This window comes from Moschus berezovskii, chromosome 4 (genome assembly GCF_049115385.1).
Source record: "Moschus berezovskii isolate FMDL1 chromosome 4, NW_MosBer_1.0, whole genome shotgun sequence".
Classification (NCBI taxonomy): domain Eukaryota; kingdom Metazoa; phylum Chordata; class Mammalia; order Artiodactyla; family Moschidae; genus Moschus; species Moschus berezovskii.
In genome coordinates, this window is record NC_142463.1 from 87,918,372 (window position 1) to 87,937,635 (window position 19,264).

The 19,264-nt window shown below is 42.3% G+C and overlaps 1 protein-coding gene across 2 annotated transcripts; it reads right to left on the reverse strand.

Moving 5' to 3' along the window:
• Positions 1-831: 831 nt before the first annotated feature.
• On the reverse strand, positions 832-17,018 carry HENMT1 (HEN methyltransferase 1). 2 transcript variants are annotated; one of them, XM_088834882.1, is made up of 8 exons: positions 16,929-17,018; positions 15,850-15,918; positions 8,777-8,905; positions 6,296-6,408; positions 5,304-5,438; positions 3,488-3,535; positions 2,766-2,940; positions 832-2,246 (listed from the first exon to the last, which is right to left on the reverse strand). In XM_088834882.1, the coding sequence occupies exons 2-8, from the start codon at positions 15,853-15,855 to the stop codon at positions 1,836-1,838; spliced, it is 1,017 nt and encodes a 338-aa protein (XP_088691008.1). In that variant the 5' UTR covers positions 15,856-15,918; positions 16,929-17,018; the 3' UTR covers positions 832-1,835. The 2 variants fall into 2 exon arrangements, with proteins under 2 accessions (XP_088691008.1, XP_055257711.1); XM_055401736.2 differs by having other exon boundaries at positions 3,488-3,667.
• Positions 17,019-19,264: the final 2,246 nt, after the last annotated feature.

Consider the following 19,264-nt stretch of genomic DNA (forward strand, 5'->3'; position numbering starts at 1 on the left):
CTCCATGGGTACCACAGACACTTAGAACCTGGCGAGGTACCACGCAACTCATCATGTATACAGATACGAGTAGGGTTGCCAGTGCTGTTTTTTTTAAATCAGACATTTAATTATTTGGTCTCAGAAAGACATGTAGAAGTATTGTGTTCAGTTTTCCAGTCAACTCAGCAGTTGCATGTTGCAACACTGAAAGTTACTCTGTCCCCAGAGGAACATTTGCTGACCCCCAACTCAGAACCACTCAACATGCAAATAAAGGCTTCTATCAAAATAGGGAAGTAAAGACAAATCAAGAAGGCGGCAGGTACAGAAGCCACAGAGAAGCAGGGTAGCCGCGGGGAACGTGTTCCCATCACCCACAGCAGTCATGGGCATTTAAACACTTCTGGGAGGTGATTAAGCCTGAACAAAGTAGATTTTTGGAGTCTTGGCTGGAAGATCTTGGCTCTAACAGAAGAGCAATGAGAAGGAAACCCTAGAAAGCTGCATAGGCCTAGAAAGATGAGGACAGAGGGCCCTCTGGGCAGGGTGGGGGTGCAAAAGTCTAGATTGCATGCCTCCGGGAGTAAAATCAGTGTTAAGTACATAGAGGCGATCTGATAGAACAGTCTGATTAATACTGTTCTGTCCCAGAACCCCTTTTTTTTTTACTCACCATCCCCCACCAAATCCATTTTCCATCTACTTATTAACCCTTCAAAACAGCTTGAGAATTACAGCCTTCCCCCTCCCCACCAAGGAAGCCCTTCCCTGTTACCCTGTCTGCCTAGCTTCAGCTTGTTTCAGGACATTCCAGCTGTGGCAGGTTGCCACAATGTCCTTTGTCCCCCTAGTTCCTTGGCAGAAGCCTACCATATGGGCACATGGCATCCCAAAATAAAAGGCTCCACTTCCCAGCATCCCTTGCTGTAAGGCCTGGCCATGAGACTTCCATCTGGCCAAGAATCAGGAGCAGTACAAAAAACCTTACCAGACAGCTGGCACGTGCCCTCTGTCCCTTCCCTTTTCTTTTTCACTGGTTTGGAACCTGCCAAGTGGTAGCTAAAGCTCAAACAACCATCTTTGTCCCCAGGGTGCACATTAAGTGCCGTGGAATGGCAAGATGGACATATGCTTGCATAGGGGTCCCTGTGTGGTACAGCAGTCACTTGGTTGGCTAACCTCTGCACTCCCATGCTTTAGAAAAAAATGTCTCATTTAGACAACTTTTTTTCTTATTACGTGCGTGTCCAATTTTGTGACCCCATGGGCTACAGCCCGCCAGACTCCTCTGTCCAGGGAATTCTCCAGGCAAGGATACTAGAGTGGGTAGCCATTCCCCTCTCCAGGGGATCTTCCCAACTCAGGAGTCGAACCCGGGTTCCCTGCATTGCAGGCAGATTCTTTACCGTCTGAGCCACCAGGGAAGCCCAATACAAGAAACTATATTTCTCTTTCTCCTACTGCTACTACCACCCCAATTCCAGCCAGTAAGCTCCAGAGAGCGAAACTCAAAAACCATGGGCAATACTTTGACTGTTGAGGTTTTGTTCTCTCAAATACCTGCATTCCTGTTGTATATGTGTTTTAGGCTAAGTATCACAAGTTAGAATTAAGCCCAAAGGAAGGAGAGGTTTTTAAAGCTACTCTACCCCCTGGAAAAAGGTTTTAAATACTGGATAATTCAGTTTTCTTTAAAGCTCTTTAATATCAACATTCAACACACACACACCAAAAACCATAAAAGTTAGGTGATTTTAAAATGAAAAGCTACCTCAATTATGACTGCACAACGTTTAAATTCTAAATGAGCCCAATTATTGCGAAGATGCTGAATTTCAGGAAGTAAGGATGGCTCAAAAGTCACTACAATCGTTCAAGTCAACCTTCACCGCAGAACCATCACAGTTCAGTTCAATCACATCACCAAGGAACTCTCTCAGCTTCTCCACATTACCACATAAGTGCCCCAGCCTCGGATAAGCAATGATTCTTTGCAGGGGTACGTAAAACTTATCTTCAATACAGAAAGGTTGGGGAGCCATCTCCATGGCTTTGTCATCTTCAGTGAGTACTGGAACTGGAAGGTCTGAGGTGAATTTTCCTGTCCGGTTGCCACAGGCTACGAACTCAGGCTCCAATTCATGCTGTCTCAAACTCGCTTGGTATTTCTGTCTCAATCTGCTCACTTCTCGGTACACTAGATAAACCACCACACGTCTGCGGTAATTTATTTGCTGTAAACTTGGGTATGAGGTTGTATAAACCTGAAGGAGCAAAAAAAAAAAAAGACTTGGAATAGAAGAAAAGATTTCAAAACCACTAGTAACTTTTTAGCACATTAGAATTAACTGTATATACAATTAAGCATATGAACATGTCAAACCTTACCTACTGTGAATGTCCCAATTATGAGGGTCAAAAATTCCTGGCATATAGACTTTCTTCAACATATTCTTTACCATACACACCTCCTCAAACAAAATGGGTCTGACAAGCTTCAAGACACAATTTCAAGTCATGTCCTGATTCAAGCTACACAGAAACTGCTGCTGTTTTTCCTCTTTCCTAACAGATTACAAAGTGGCGGGGCAGGGGTGGGGGCAGTGTGCAGTTGCTGGAGAAGTATTTCCAAGACACCAGCAAATGATCTCTGTAACATGCTCTGAGAGATCATGGGTCTTGGGATTCTCCTCAAAAGAACGTCATTCACACTTTTCTCTAGTGGGGACTCGTCTCACCATCCCAGTAAGTGAACTCGCTCTGAGAATACAAAGAACACTCACAACTTCATAAACATGTTCACCATGATGCTCCAAAACAGCCAATTCAGCTGCTTCTGCTTTTTTCCGGAAGACCCCTATCTGGGTACAATAGCCAACATCCTCAGCTCCTGTGGGTGGTTCCCCCACACCAGTAAATTCCACCGAGTAATTGTAGCGACTGGCCACATCTAAAGCCCTAAAAGTCAAAACAAAGAGAAAAGATGATTTTCTAAACTAAAACAACCATTTCTCGTAGGACAGAACATAAAAATTACAAGTTAAACTAAACTGCAATTCCTACAACATCACATAAGGCCATATCACTGGGTTTGCTTATTTCTGCAAAGAACATTAAGGCAATGACAGTGTCAGTTTCCCAGTAACCATAAGAATATGGAACAGCATGCAGGGACAAGGAAACCAGAAGGGCTATAATCCCAACTCCTATTTGGGTTTGCAGTTTTGCCAGAACATGACCATCTGTCATGCCATTCTGGGAGATAACTCCTGATACCTTCACATGAATGGTACCAGTGCCCAAATACCCTTTCCACACTTGATAGAGAAAATAAATGCCCAAATGTGGTAGTTCCTTAATGATTATATGCTAAGTTGCATTTTGGCAATCAATTTTATTGGAATAAAGTAAGAAATAACTTATTATGGTAACCGTAGATACTAAGATTTCATATGGTTTAAAACTCCAGTGTAGTAACAAAAAAAAAAGACTCTTAAGAACTCACCAGGTCTGAAACTGCATCCTGTTCCACTCAAATTTGTGATCTGAATCTCTAAAGACAACACATGGAAACAGGGAATTGAATTCAGAGTTTGGTGTGCTGATGACAATCATGGTTGGAGACATGTACCCAAAGACAACTTCAGGAAACTTCCCCAGATCTTCTGAATCAAAATGTTCTATTCTAAAGTGGTCAGTGAGAAAGATATAATGAAACCTAGCTTCACTTGCAAGTAGCTCCCTGACTTAGCAAAACAATGTCTAACCATGGACCTCTCAGACCAAATAAGAGAAACATGGTTTGACATTTTTCACAATAGCCAAAAAGCAGTTAAAAATAAACAAATGATGGATAAGCAAACTGATATATACAATGGAATATTCAATCTTAAAAATGACATTCAGACCTAGGCTATACAAGGATGACACTGATCACTGAGCCTTGCTCTTCAACCAATGTTCTAATGTTCTTCATCAGTCATTTCAAACATCAGGCACCTACTGTGTGCCAGGCAATAGGAAATACAAAAGAAATAAAAACACTCTGCTCTAGAGAACACGTTACCAAACACTGGAAATCTGGACACAATAGTAGGCAAACTGACCCTAGAATAAGACACTTAACTACTATTAAAAGGTCATTTAGAGACATATTTTAGTTTCTGAATACCATTTCCCATTAAAAGGAACCAAAAAGGGCAGATTAGGAAGGAAAAGTAGACAACCAGTCTGGTACATCTTGTTATAACAGGAAGTAAGTGCTCAAAAAAAACACACCAAAAACCAGACATATCACAAGGACACAGATGCCAGCTTGAAAGGACCCCTCCACTGCTGTTGACCAATCATGGGAAGATCTGAGTAACAAAATTAAGTAAGTCACAATCCATTAAAAAAAAAAAACCCAGGAATTCATGAGTTCACACCGATGATAAATAACTGAGGTGGGAGGGCTCCTGACTAGTAAATACAGAGAAGTGCTGAAACCACAAAAAACATTTGCCACCATATAATATAGGCAAGTTTAGGGGGGAAATATGGATGAGTAACAAGATATGTGCATGGTGTGCAGTCTCCACTCTGCTTATTTGGGGCTGGAAGGCAGTAATTACACAGCTAAGCAAGCACAAACACACCTTGACTAGAGAGATCAGAATTAACCTCCCCAGGGACAAACAGACATTCGTGCCTCCAGAACGACCTGAGGACCCAAATACAGAGCTCTCCTGTATTCTAGGAATCTAATCATTAAGAGCCAAAACTGAAAAATACTCCTATTAAAAATAAAAAGAGCCATGGAACTGCATGGTGGTCCAGTGGTTAGGACTCGGTGTTTTCACTCCTGTTGCCTGGGTTCAGTCCCTGGTCAGGAAACTAAAATCCTGCAAGCCACGAGGCACCACCAATAACAAAAAGGGAACTGGCCATTTAATACTGAATTTATCAGGGGCAAAGAGTAAAACCTACACTTATATGGTTCAGAAAACAATGTGTGGAGGGAGAGGGAGACTGAAGAAAACAACAAGGGAGCACATATACATAAGATTAAGAAAATAAGGAAAATGTTCACCTGAGAATCAGGATAAAGGATACAGGTGTTTGTGGTACTATATACATTTTGTATCTTAACCTATAAACTTGAAATCATCTCCAAACAAAAAGCTGGAAAAAGCCAGTGAAAACCCAGTCCCAACTGACAAGCAATTTTCTCCACAAATAACTCAGATTATGACAAATATTGAGGTTACTAACTTTACTGAGACTGCTTAATTCACATTTTTCAAATGAATGGGTATAGTAAGAACCAGTTTCATACTTACAATTCAATACATGCTGCCAAGTCAAATCCGAGCAAACGACAGTCTTTCTCTAAAACAGAGCCATGATACAAGGTAATCGCTAAATCCAGCTCTCGGGGGTCCAGATGATCCCCTACACATGGGGAGAGCCTTGATCTGCAAAGCATTATTGCAGAAGGAACACTTGAACACATATAATCTATTTAGAATATCTTACCAGCTACAGAAACTCTGATCCTCTGATAAATTATCTCCTGCCTACACTGGTTAAGTCTGACATAGCCCATTTCCATGAATTGCTGTATTAAGCACAAGGTCATAGGGTAACTTCCTCTCTCATGGGGCATTAAATGGCCGACAAAAACAAGATTTTTATATTTGATATTGCTCTCATTATTAATACTTTTGGTTCTCTCTCCTCACTTTGGATCAGTGATTTTCAATTTTCTGTTCTTTAGAAGAAAAACGTTCTTAAAACGATCTGTGGAAGTCATATATGAGCAAGCAACTCATTCAAACTGAAGGAGGCCTTGGGCCTCTGCCCCAGTGCTGTGGCAATTTAAATCCTCTGCTATAAGTTATCTTGGTGTTCAGCATTGGACTTTGCCATTTGAAACTGAATTTGCAGTGCTTTGATGGCTTTAATTACTGAATTGAGGCTATACTTTCTACACAGGTAAACAGAACTTCTAGGTATTATTCACAACATACAACCAATTAGTGTCATGGTAAAGGCATTATTTGGTGAGCCTGCGTCTCTCATAGTGCCTTCTTTTAAACAAGTTGTATAGAGCTGGTGTAAGTAAACACTTCATCTGGGAATTCCCTGGCAATCCATTGGTTAGGACTCCAAATTTTCACTGTCAAGGGCTTGGATTCAATCCCTGGGCGGGGAACTAAGATGCCATAATTGCATGGCGTGGCCAAGAAAAAAAAATACTTCATCTAACTATAATTAATAGTGCCACTAGATTTAGATTAATGCATAATTATTTTAGAGAATTCAGTATTACCCATTCCACTTAAGTTTCCCCTCATTGATATCTACTCCAACAAGCTCTTCAACGCACTTTTGGTATTTTAAGATCGCTAAGAGGCAAACATCACCACACCCCAAGTCTGCAACCTGTAGATGAGAAGGAGTGTTATTTCAAAGACGTTATAGCCAGAAATCACATATGATCAAGCATTTTTTTTTCCAGAAAGAGTTTGGTATCAGAAAAATTATATAATATCTTTTTGGTAGAAAAATTACATAATATTTTTTTGGTAGAAAAATAAAAAGGAAATTAACCTGATACATTGAAAACCTGGGGGGGGGGTGCGGGGAAATAGGTCCTGTTAACTTCCCAAGACCTACTACAGTGTTTGGACAATAAACTAATTCATGGACTTCCCTGGTGGTCCAGTGGTTAAGAATCTGCCTGCCAACGCGGGGGACACAGATTTGATTCCCTGGTCTGGGAAGATTCCACATGCTGCAGGGGCAACTAACCCCATGCACCACAACTACTGAACCCGCACCCTAGAGCTTGTGTTCTGCAACAAGAGAAGCCACCCCAATGAGAAGCCCACACAGACGTGAAGTCCCAGCGCAAGCAAAACTAAATAATTAGAAATAAACTAATTCAGTTTTCAAGGTAAATTCTAGGGGCCTGGCATAGGAACAGCACCTATGACAGGCCAAGTGTTCTAAGAGGGGTCTGTGCCTCTGAGAAGCTTCAAGATTTAAAAAAGGATACTGACCAAACATACTAGGATACAGTCTAATCTGTTAATCTAATCCCATTAATTCATATTCACACACATTCTTAAGATTTTTATTATATCTGACTTTCTTAATCACACAATAGTCTTCATTAACCACAGAGAGTTATCTATATATTTCTGAACTCTATGAAAAGGGCAAATGTAGATAACTCATGACAAACACTTAAAAGTACCTACACCCAAAAAGATACACTATCTGAGTTGCACCCATGGTTATTCACTAATTTTCCTCTTTGAGGCAGGCACATTTATGGAATGGTGGGAGAAGGGGAACACAGAAATGAAAAAGGAAAATCTTAACTACAGAAAGCATATCACAGAAGCACTGAGCTGCACTAATTTTTAAATAGTATATTATATACTGCTGCTGCTAAGTCACTTCAGTCGTGTACGACTCTGTGTGACCCCATAGATGGCAGCTCACCAGGCTTCCCCGTCCCTGGGATTTTCCAGGCAAGAACACTGGAGTGGGTTGCCATTTCCTTCTCCAATGCGTGAAAGTGAAGTCGCTCAGTCGTGTCCGATTCCTAGCAACCCCATGGACTGCAGCCTACCATGCTCCTCCATCAGTGGGATTTTCCAGGCAAGAGTACTATATAATAGTATAAAGAAAGAATGGAGCTGAAACTATACTAAGTATATATGAGCCCTATCACTAACTGTAAACCACCTAGCAGAGAGAAGTCTGTAGAGGTTAACTTAATTCATGAGAGAAGCTACCATTTTCTTAAGAAGTAGATCATCCTTTAGACTGTAACTGGCCCTACAGACTTCAGATGTTCACTGGGCTAGCCAGTTTCACTGGTCCTATGAAATCCAAACACTGGACTTCCCTGGTGGTCCGGTGACTAAGACTCCACGCTCCCAAATGCAGGGAACATGGATTTGGTCCCTGATCAGAGAATGGATCCCATATGCCGCAACTAAGACAGACCTGTCACAGCCAAATCTATAAATAAAATATTAAAAAAAGAAATCCAAACACTGGCACAGAAGGAAAGTGTTACCAAGACAGAATCCAGTGCCAGCACTGATCACATACCTCTGCTACAAAGGGAAAGCAGATGGATGCCAAGTGCTCCTTGCCTTCCCCCACCATTATTATCTAGTTAAAAAGACCACAGTATCTATGTCCACAAGACTTGTCTACCTGATGTGCGGACTAAATGCTCTAGAAATGTGAACCACGTGAAGATCACATCCAGTGGTAAAATATCAAGATCTCTTTCACATCTGAAACTTGCAATGTTGAATTTTACCTGAGCTCTGTGCTATCCCCCATGCTTTGTATTTCCACAAAGAGTTTTCAGAAGGTACCATCTTGCCCACATTCACAGATGTTGCCTAGTGTTCCCATTCTTTGCTTAAAATGATTACCTTGACTACTTGTCCTCAAATTCTCTCCTCCCTCCAGGCCCCTGAACATTGGACTGCATTTAGCCAAGGACTGCTCCCAGGTAATAGGCTGGTTTCAGGGTTCACACCTTCTGCTATCCAATTATACCACTCTTTTATCCTACTTCTCCTCACCCTCCTCTCTATAAAAGAAAATTCCTTTTTGCCCATGAAGATAGATGCTGTCATTATTGCAAACCCTTTCCCTCCTTGCAAAAGTCCTTTTGTATAGCCTCTGCTTACTTGCTAGGTCCTTATTAAGATATTTTTATTTGACAAAGCATTACAGAAGGCATTATTAGCAAATATCTAGAAAGAGAAATACCTACCTTCTTGGGTTGATGTTGCTCCACTAAATTTTTAACGAATTGGTAACGTTGTTTGTATAATGGAGGATTAAATTTAATTACCTTCTTACTGGGAACTTCTTCAACATTTCCATCAACCACACTATTGCACTGAAAGTTTATAAATAACAACAACAACAACAAAAGGTAAGTGCTCTAATCATGCATGACTTCAGGAATTAAATAAGAGAAAAGTTTTATTTCCCCCAACCACTTCATAGAATACATAGGCCCTTGCTGCTGCTGCTGCTGCGTCACTTCAGTCGTGTCCGACTCTGTGTGACCCCATAGACGGAAGCCCACCAGGCTCCCCCATCCCTGGGATTCTCCAGGCAAGAACACTGGAGTGGGTTGCCATTTCCTTCTCCAATGTGTGAAAGTGAAAAGTGAAAGTGAAGTTGCTCAGTCATGTCCGACCCTTAGCGACCCCATGGACTGCAGCCTACCAGGCTCCTCCATCCATGGGATTTTCTAGGCAATAGTACTGGAGTGGCTTGCCATTGCCTTCTCCGACATAGGCCCTTGAATCACCTCAAATCCTAAGATTAGGTGGCACTATACTTCCTCCACATTTCATTTCATCTAAGCCTCCTATCATGTCTTTTAAATTATTATCTGACTTTAATGCCCCCTATAACTCAGGGTCAGCTGAAGGGAAAATTACTTATGAATTCATTTAATAAAACAATCATAAGTCTCCTAGCCACACTGAACTGCAAGGCCTGGGATCCAGCTAGTGCATACATGCTAAGTTGTGTCCAACTCTAGCCCGCCAAGCTCCTCTGTTCATGGAATTCTCCAGGCAAGAATACTGGGGAGGGTTGCCACTTCTTTCTCCAGGTGATCTTCCGGACCTAGGGATTGAAACTGTGGATCCTGCAATGGCAGGCAGATTCTTTACCACTGAAACACCAGGGAAGCCCTGGGGTCCAGGTGGTCAGGAGGCTAGAAAGTGTCTATAACTGACAAAGACTCCGCTTAACCAAACTGAAGTTAGACTGTGCCTTCTTTTGACTACACCTGCCTGAACCCTGTCCTGTCTTTGGCTGGCCTACCACAGTTTTAGCAGGTATCCTGCTAAGTCACCCACACTTGATATCTGATCACACAATTCATCCCCCACCTCAATATGTGATCACACTGGCCCACCTTCAGAATCCTATCAAATAGGTTTAGCGAGAACCCCATACCCTTGATGGGGTTCTCCTCTCTTCCATCCACTGGTTCCCTTTCTTTGCTCACATGCTATATGTCCCCAGTTGTCCACTGCATAGAGCTGGGCCCCACCTCTCTCCCCTAAAGCAATGCTCTTATTGCAATAGTCCTAAGTAGTTTTCCTTTTACAAATGTCAAAATTTCCTTGACATGACTCCCATTACAAAATAATGTCATGATTAATCCATAACTACTGTTTCTGTTACTGACAGAATGTGGTCCACTGGAGAAGGGAATGGCAAATCACTTCAGTATACTTGCCTTGAGAACTCCATGAACAGTATCAAGGGCAAAATGATAGGATACTGAATGGGGAACTCTCCAGATCAGTAGGTGCCCAGTATGCTACTGGAGATCAGTAGAGAAATAACTCCAGAAAGAATGAAGGGATGGAGCCAAAGCAAAAACAACACCCAGTTGTTTTTGGATGTGACTGGTGATAGAAGCAAGGTCTAATGCTGTAAAGAGCAATATTGCATAGGAACCTGGAATGTTAGGTCCATGATTCAAGGCAAATTGGAAGTGGTCAAACAGGAGATGGCAAGAGTGAACATCAACATTCTAGGAATCAGTGATTTAACATGGACTGGAATGGGTGAATTTAACTCAGATGACCATATATCTACTACTGTGGGCAGGAATCCCTTAGAAGAAATGGAGTAGCCATCATGGTCAAAAAAAAGTCCGAAATGCAGTACTTGGATGCAATCTCAAAAACAATAGAATGATCTCTGTTCGTTTCCAAGGCAAACCATTCAATATTACAGTAATCCAAGCCTATGTCCCAACCAGTAACGCTGAAGAAGCCGAAGCTGAACGGTTCTATGAAGACCTACAAGACCTTTTAGAACTAACACCCAAAAAAGATGTCCTTTTCATCATAGGGGACTGGAATGCAAAAGTAGGAAGTCAAGAAACACCTGGAGTAACAGGCAAATTTGGCCGTGGAGCACAGAATGAAAAAGGGTAAAGGCTAATAGAGTTTTGTCAAGAGAACACACTGGTCATAGCAAACACCCTCTTCCAACAACACAAGAGAAGACTCTACATATGGACATCACCAGATGGTCAACACCGAAATCAGATTGATTATATTCTTTGCAGCCAAAGATGGAGAAGCTCTATACAGGTAGCAAAAACAAGACTGGGAGTTGACTGTGGCTCAGATCATGAAATCCTTATTGCCAAATTCAGACTTCAGTTGAAGAAAGTAGGGAAGACCACTAGACCATTCAGATATGACCTAAATCAAATCCCTTATGATTATATAGTGGAAGTGAGAAATAGATTTAAAGGACTAGATCTGATAGATAGAGTGCCTGATGAACACGGAGGTTCGTGAGGTTCGTGAGGACAGAGGTTCGTGAGGACAGGTACAGAGGACAGGGATCAAGACCATCCCCATAGAAAAGAAATTCAAAAACGCAAAATGACTGTCTGGGGAGGACTTACAAATAGCTGTGGAAAGAAGAGAAGCGAAAAGCAAAGGAGAAAAGGAAAGATATAAGCATCTGAATGCAGAGTTCCAAAGAATAGCAAGGAGAGATAAGAAAGCCTTCCTCAGCGATCAATGCAAAGAAATAGAGGAAAACAACAGAATAGGAAAGACTAGAGATCTCTTCAAGAAAATTAGAGATACCAAGGGAACTTTTCATGCAAAGATGGGCTCGATAAAAGACAGAAATGGTATGGACCTAACAGAAGCAGAAGATATTAAGAAGAGGTGGCAAGAATACACAGAAGAACTACACAAAAAAGATCTTCACAACCAAGATAATCACGATGGTGTGATCACTCACCTAGAGCCAGACATCTTGGAATGTGAAGTCAAGTGGGCCTTAGAAAGCATCACTACGAACAAAGCTAGTGGAGGTGATGGAATTCCAATTGAGCTATTTCAAATCCTGAAAGGTGATGCTGTGAAAGTGCTGCACTCAGTATGCCAGCAAATTTGAAAAACTCAACAGTGGCCACAGGACTGGAAAGGTCAGTTTTCATTCCAAAGAAAGGCAATGCTAAAGAATGCTCAAACTACCACACAATTGCACTCATCTCACATGCTAGTAAAGTGATGCTCAAAATTCTCCAAGCCAGGCTTCAGCAATACGTGAACTGTGAACTTCCAGACATTCAAGCTGATTTTAGAAAAGGCGGAGGAACCAGAGATCAAATTGCCAACATCCTCTGGATCATGGAGAAAGCAAGAGAGTTCCAGAAAAACATCTATTTCTGCTTTATTGACTAGGCCAAAGCCTTTGACTGTGGGATCACAATAAACTGCGGAAAATTCTGAAAGAGATGGGAATCCCAGACCACCTGACCTGCTCTTGAGAAACCTATATGCAGGTCAGGAAGCAACAGTTAGAACTGGACATGGAACAACAAACTGGTTCATAATAGAAAAAGGAGTACGTCAAGGCTGTATATTGTCACCCTGCTTATTTAACTTATACGCAGAGTACATCATGAGGAACTCTGGGCTGGAAGAAGCACAAGCTGGAATCAGGATTGCCAGGAGAAATATCAATAACATCAGATATGCAGATGACACCACCCTTATGGCAGAAAGTGAAGAGAAACTAAAAAGCCTCTTGATGAAAGTGAAAGAGGAGAGTGGAAAAAGTTGGCTTAAAGCTCAACATTCAGAAAATTAAGATCATCTCATCTGGTTCCATGATTTCATGGGAAATAGTGGGCCATTTATTTTTCTGGAATTGAGCTGCAGGAGTTGCTTGTACATTTTTGAGATTAATTCTTTATCAGTTACTTCATTTGCTATTATTTTCTCCCATTCTGAAGGCTGTCTTTTCACCTTGCTTATAGTTTCCTTTGCTGTGCAGAAGCTTTTGATTTTAATTAGGTCCCATTTGTTTATTTTTGCTTTTATTTCCAATATTCTGGGAGGTGGGTCATGGAGGATCCTGCTGTGATTTATCTCAGAGAGTGTTCTGCCTACGTTCTCCTCTAGGAGTTTTATAGTTTCTGATCTTACATTTAGATCTTTAATCCATTTTGAGTCTATTTTTGTGTATGGTGTTTAGGATTGTTCTAGTTTCATTCTTTTACAAGTGGTTGACCAGTTTTCCCAGCACCACTTGTTAAAGAGATTGTCTTTTCTCCATTGAATATTCTTGCCTCCTTTGTCAAAGATAAGGTGTCCCTAGGTGTGTGGGTTTATCTCTGGGCTTTCTATTTTGTTCCACTGATCTATATTTCTGTCTTTGTCCCAGTACCATAGTGTCTTGATGACTGTGGCTTTATAGTGGAGCCTGAAGTCCAGCAGGTTGATCCCCCCAGTTCCATTCTTCTTTCTCAAGATTGCTTTGGCTATTCGAGGTTTTTTTGTATTTCCATACAAATTGTGAAATTACTTGTTCTAGCTCTGTGAAAAATACCATTGGTAGCTTGATAGGGATTGCACTGAATCTATAAATTATTTTGGGTAGTACACTCATTTTCAGAATATTTATTCTTCCAATCCATGAACAGGGTATATTTCTCCATCTATTAGTGTCCTCTCTGATTTCTTTCACCAGTGTTTTATAGTTTTCTATATATAGGTCTTTTGTTTCTTTAGGTAGATATATTCCGAAGTATTTTATTCTTTTCATTGCAATGGTGAATGGAATTATTTCCTTAATTTCTCTTTCTATTTTCTCATTATTAGTCTATAGAAATGCAAGAGATTTCTGTGTGTTGATTTTACATCACTTCATGGGAAATAGATGGGGAAACAGTGTCAGACTTTATTTTTGGGGGCTCCAAATAACTGCAGATGCTGATTGCAGGCATGAAATTAAAAGACGCTTACTCCTTGGAAGGAAAGTTATGACCAACCTAGATAGATAGCATATTAAATAGCAGAGACATTACTTTAAGGTCCATCTAGTCAAGGCTATGGTTTTTCCCGTGGTCATGTATGGATGTGAGAGTTGGACTGTGAAGAAAGCTGATAGCCAAAGAATTGATGCTTTTGAACTGTGGTGCTGGAGAAGACTCTTGAGAGTCCTTGGACTGCAAGGAGATCCAACCAGTCCATTCTAAAGGAGATCAATCCTGGGTGTTCATTGGAAGGACTGATGCTAAAGCTGAAACTGCAATACTTTGGCCACCTCATGCGACGAGCTGACTCACTGGAAAAAACTGATGCTGTGAAGAATAGGGGGCGGGAGGAGACGGGGACGACAGAGAGTGAGATGGCTGGATGGCATCACGGACTTGATGGACATGAGTCTGAGTGAACTCCGGGCACTGGTAATGGACAGGGAGGCCTGGCGTGCTGTGATTCACAGGGTCGCAGAGAGTCGGACATGACTGAGCGACTGAACTGAACTGTTACTATTGTTCCTAAATTATTGCTGGTGTTTTTCAGTCGCTAAGTCATGTCTGACGCTCTGCAATCCATGGACTGTAGCATGTCAGGCTCCCCATCCTTCACTAACTCCTAGAGTTTGCTCAAATTCAAAATCATATCCACTGAGTCAGTGATGCTTTCTATCCATCTCATCCTCTGCGGCACCTTTCTCCTTTTGCCTTCGATCTTGCCTTCAATCTTTTCCAACAACAGGGTATTTTTCAATGATTCTTTGCATCAGGTGGCCAAAGTATTGGAATTTCAGCTTCAGCATTAGTCCTTCCAATGAATATTCAGGACTGATCTCCTTTAGGATTGACTGCTCTGATCTCCTTGCAGTTCAAGGGATTCTCAAAGGTCTTCTGCAGCACCACAATTCAAAAGCCTCAATTCTTTGGTGCTCAGCCTTCTTTATGGAACAACTCTCACATCTGTATGTGACTACTGGAAAAACCATAGCTTTGAGTATACGGAACTTTGTCAGCAAAGTGATGTCTTTGCTTTTTAATACACTGTCTAGGTTTGTCATAGCTTTTCTTCCAAGGAGCAAGCGTCTTTTCATTTTATGGCTGCAGTCACCATCTGCAGTAATTTTGGAGCCCAAGAAAATAAAATTCTGTCATTGCTTCCACTTTTTCCCCTTCTATTTGCCATGAAGTGATGGGACCAGATGCCATGCTCTTAGTTTTTTGAATGTTGCGTTTCAAGCCAACTTTTTCACTCCGCTCTTTCACCCTCATCAAGAGGATCTTTAGTTCCTCTTCTCTCTCTGCCATTAGAGTGGTATCATCTGTATATCTGAGACTGTTGATATTTCTCCCACTGATCTTGATTCCAGCTTGATTTATCCAGGCAGGTATTTCACGTGATGTACTTTGTACAGAAGTTAAATAAGCAAGGTATAACAATATACAGTTTTGTCATACTCCTTTCTCAATTTTGAACCAATCAGTTGTTCCATGTCCAGTTCTAACTGTTGCTTCTTGACTTGTATATACAGTCTTATAAAGGAATCCAAAATGCACTAGAGCATTGATGTTCAAAAAATATGCAAATATGTAACCTGCTCATAGCCTATTTTTAATAGTTTTAAGGTATAATTAACTAATATATCTGAAATATTTCAAAATAAAATCAGAAATTACTTATCTGTATTTTAATGTCAAAAAAGGTACCTTTAAAAAGATTCACATATCCAAGTTATTCCAAACATACTTCCATTTTTTCCAATAATGAAATATTTTTAGTTAATTTTAAAGTCTACTAAAGTTCCATTCTTCAGTTGTTAAAGCCACATCCTAAGTACTCAATAACCATGGGAATTACAACCCTTTTACAAAAAGGACTTGAGCATCCGCGAATTTTAGTGTGCACGCGGTGTCCTAGAATCGATGTCCCAGGGTTAGCGAGGGAGGAAGGTACCTCACAGTATATCACGGGGATGACTCTTCGGAGTCATGCAGCAGGTCACGAAGGGAAGCCTTACCTCCATGTTGTTTTCTGCCACTGTTTTCAAGTTTCGTTGAAACAGAAGTGCACCTGTCTCCTTCAACCCCTAGGAATGGAATCAGCAATGACTAAGCTGTAAATTTGGAGAAGGAAATGGCAACCCACTCCAGTGTTCTTGCCTGGAGAATCCCAGGGATGGGGGAGCCTGGTGGGCTTCCATCTATGGGGTCACACAGAGTCGGACACGACTGAAGTGACTTAGCAGCAGCGGCAGCGGTAGTAGGCTGTAAATACAGCGTATCAGATTTTGTAGAGGAAAAGCTGAACTAAGTAGCTGCTGCCTAGATCATCGGGAAGGACGAGAACGAGATTTCTCTCTTCTCGTTATGTTTAATCCACACAAAGATTCGGACACGACTGAGGGACTGAACTGAACTGAACTGAACTGAAAGTATCATTTAACCCAAAGAATGTACCCAGGAAGCACTGCTTCAGACAATAGCAAAGAAAGTACGGTAGCCTAAGTAACCTTCCGCTCCACCAAACACACGCAATAACACCCATTCTTTCCTTTTACTATTAATTTGATTAAAACTGAACAATTCTATCAGTTGTGACTCTTTCATTAAAGCCCTCAACGTCACTCAAATTGCTTTCAGCTACTCTTTCACACGTGGTCAAAATGAAATTTAAAGAGAAAAGTATCCTAAGTGAAAGTCACTCAGTCGTGTCCGACTCTCTGCGACACACCCCATGGAGTATACAGTCCATGGAATTCTCCAGGCCAGAATACTGGAGTGGGTAACCTTTCACTTCTCCAGGGGATCTTCCCAACCCAGGGATTGAACCAAGGTTTCCCACATTGCAGGCGGATTCTTTACCAGCTGAGCCACAAGGGAAGCATATGTGCTCCAGCGCATATATGCTCCAGCACATATCCAACTCACTACTGGCCTTGAATTTTACATTTTTAGTTCTCTATTGCACATCTGCCTCTATCAACTAGAACTCAGTCTAAAATGTAGACACATGGATCTCCTGAGTTATTCTCTAAATCGTAACTCGGAAACCCTCCTCAAGGGAGCTCAAGAGAGCATGAGTAGACGCAACTATTACCTTCCTGCAAGAAGCACCTCAGCGCGCGGCCAACCAGCGGACACTGCGGAGCAGAGCGGGTGCCGCGCAGCGGCGGCCGCATTCCTCTCCCGCCCGCCCTTGACACTGGCGCACGCGCGGCCTCACCACGTGACCTTACCCGCCCGCCGCCACACCTGCGCCGCCCACGCTTGCGCTGCGGGCGCTGCCCCCCGGACGCCCTACTCCTCCGCCCCGGCTGTCCGGAGCCCGGCCGCGTTCAGCCCCTTTCCTCCAGGGTCCTGGCTCCAAGACGTCGGGTTCGTGTCTTTTAACGGCCTCTGTGGCCCATGCCCCAGAGCCATGTCTTAAGCCTCCATCCGCACACCGGCGGGGGCACCGCGGCCCCTGCCACATCCCCCCTCGCGAGCAGCTGCGACCCGCCCCAGCCGGCCAGGAGCCGCGACTGTTGGCCCGAGGCGGCACCTCGCTTGGCGTGTCCGGGGCCGCGAGCAGGACGCCGGCTTCCGGCGGCTGTTGAGGCTTCGTGGCTCTCCCCGTGCGCGGCAAAGAGCCGAAAACGGTCCCGGCCAATGGAGGGTGCCAGGAGGAGCGACCGGGTTGAGCGCGAGCCGAGCAGCCGCTCGCGTCCGAATCGACCTGCACTCCCATCCCCAGAACAATCCACGGGGGTCTTAAAGGGGACCGTGGGCTGCCTAAAGCGCTGTCGGTAACATCTGAACTCAGGAAAGCCTTGACACCTCACAGCCCGCAGACCTCCAACTGGTAACTACCGCATGCTGGGGACACAAGTAGCTGACCTCTCAGAAAAGTTACTTTATCGTCTGCCCTTTCCCTTGCAGAGATGCAACATAACACCTCAAAAGTTATTTCTTTCTAATATGTGAGAGAAGACCTTAAAGAGGAGAGGAGAAACGAAGCTGCCTTTGCGGTTGGGAGATGAATTTAGTCCTATTTTAAGAGACTCGATCTGGTTTTACTAATGAATTAATAACCCATTAATACATTGTAAATAATATATTGGGAAATAACATATTTTCAAACACTTAACACCTACTATATGCAAAGCACAATGCTGACCCCTTCGGGGTATCACAAAGATACATTGCACAGTTTTTATTTTTGACGTTTTGAGGGTTCTAGTCTCGTAGGGAAAAGTTTGTAACTTAAGGTAAGCTTCAGCAGGTTCCTGTTGGCTCTAGGAAACAAAAGTTTTAACCAACAGCCTTCCTTGAAGGAACATATGCCCTATTACAGAATATATAATCTAAACAGGATCTTTATGCATGAGTAAGTTAATTCCACTTATGTGTATTTTTAAATCAATTAAATAAGGAGGCTGTTGGATTGAGGTGGCTCTAATGCCCTGAAAAGCCTGTATAAACAAAACTGAAGTGTGCAAATGCCTCAGTGTTAAGAAATGGAAACCTAGGGACTTCCCTGGCCGTTCAGTGTGTAAGACTTTGAGCTCCCAATGCAGAGGGCATGGATTCCCTCCCTAGTGTGGGGATTTAAGATCCTACGCATGCCTGGCTAGCCCACAATGGGGGAGAGTAATGGAAACTTAAGGACAACCAATCATAAGCAAGCAGGCTTTCCCAAATAAGGCATCATCCCAATTAAGCTTGTGAAAGTAAAAAACAAAATGGAATAGATATTGCTAAGAAAGCTCTCTAAAATGGAGCCAGAAGACTGCTGAAGAAGTGTGACTCATGCATGTGTGAGCCTAGGTAGAGTCTGAACTTAACACCACTTACTCTCTTAATTCAGGCATCCAGACCATCTGCCCAATGTTCCAAAACTCAAGATACGTATTGAACCTCTACCCTGAAAGAACACCTGACAGGATATCCCTTAAAGACAAATACTTCCTTTTTTGAGTCCAGTCAGTCATAATTTTTGGCAGACAACTTTAACAACCTTGTGGCTTTTGTCTTTATAAGCCCTTGACTTTCTCTTCCCCAAAATACTGGGTTTTACCCAAATCTGTGTCTCCTGAGTTGTAATTCGTAAGACCCCAAATGAACTCTTCTTATTGCACCCTTCTGCATTTCTTTGTCAACAAGTGGTACCCAATTGAGTAATTTCCTTGCTTTGCTTTGGCATCTTTCCTATAAAAGCCTTTCCTCTAGTTCCTGACAGTGATTAGGAGCTACCAGATTGGAACTGATGTTTGCTGAAATTCTATTTTATTGTTCAATCAAAATCTATAAAATTCCAACATGCCTCAGTTTATCTATTAACTTTATGTACCCAAAAGAATTGAAAGCAGAGACTGGAATTAATATTTTTACATCCATGTTCACAGCAGCATTATTCAAAATAGCAAAAGGAAGAAACAACCCAAATGCCCATCA

Coding starts and splice junctions, on each gene's coding strand:
- HENMT1 (XM_055401736.2), bottom strand. Junction 3,668..5,303: donor TTGGCAGCATGTATTGAATT/GTAAGTATGAAA, acceptor TGACCACTTTAG/AATAGAACATTTTGATTCAG. Junction 2,941..3,487: donor AGGATGCAGTTTCAGACCTG/GTGAGTTCTTAA, acceptor TTTGACTTTTAG/GGCTTTAGATGTGGCCAGTC.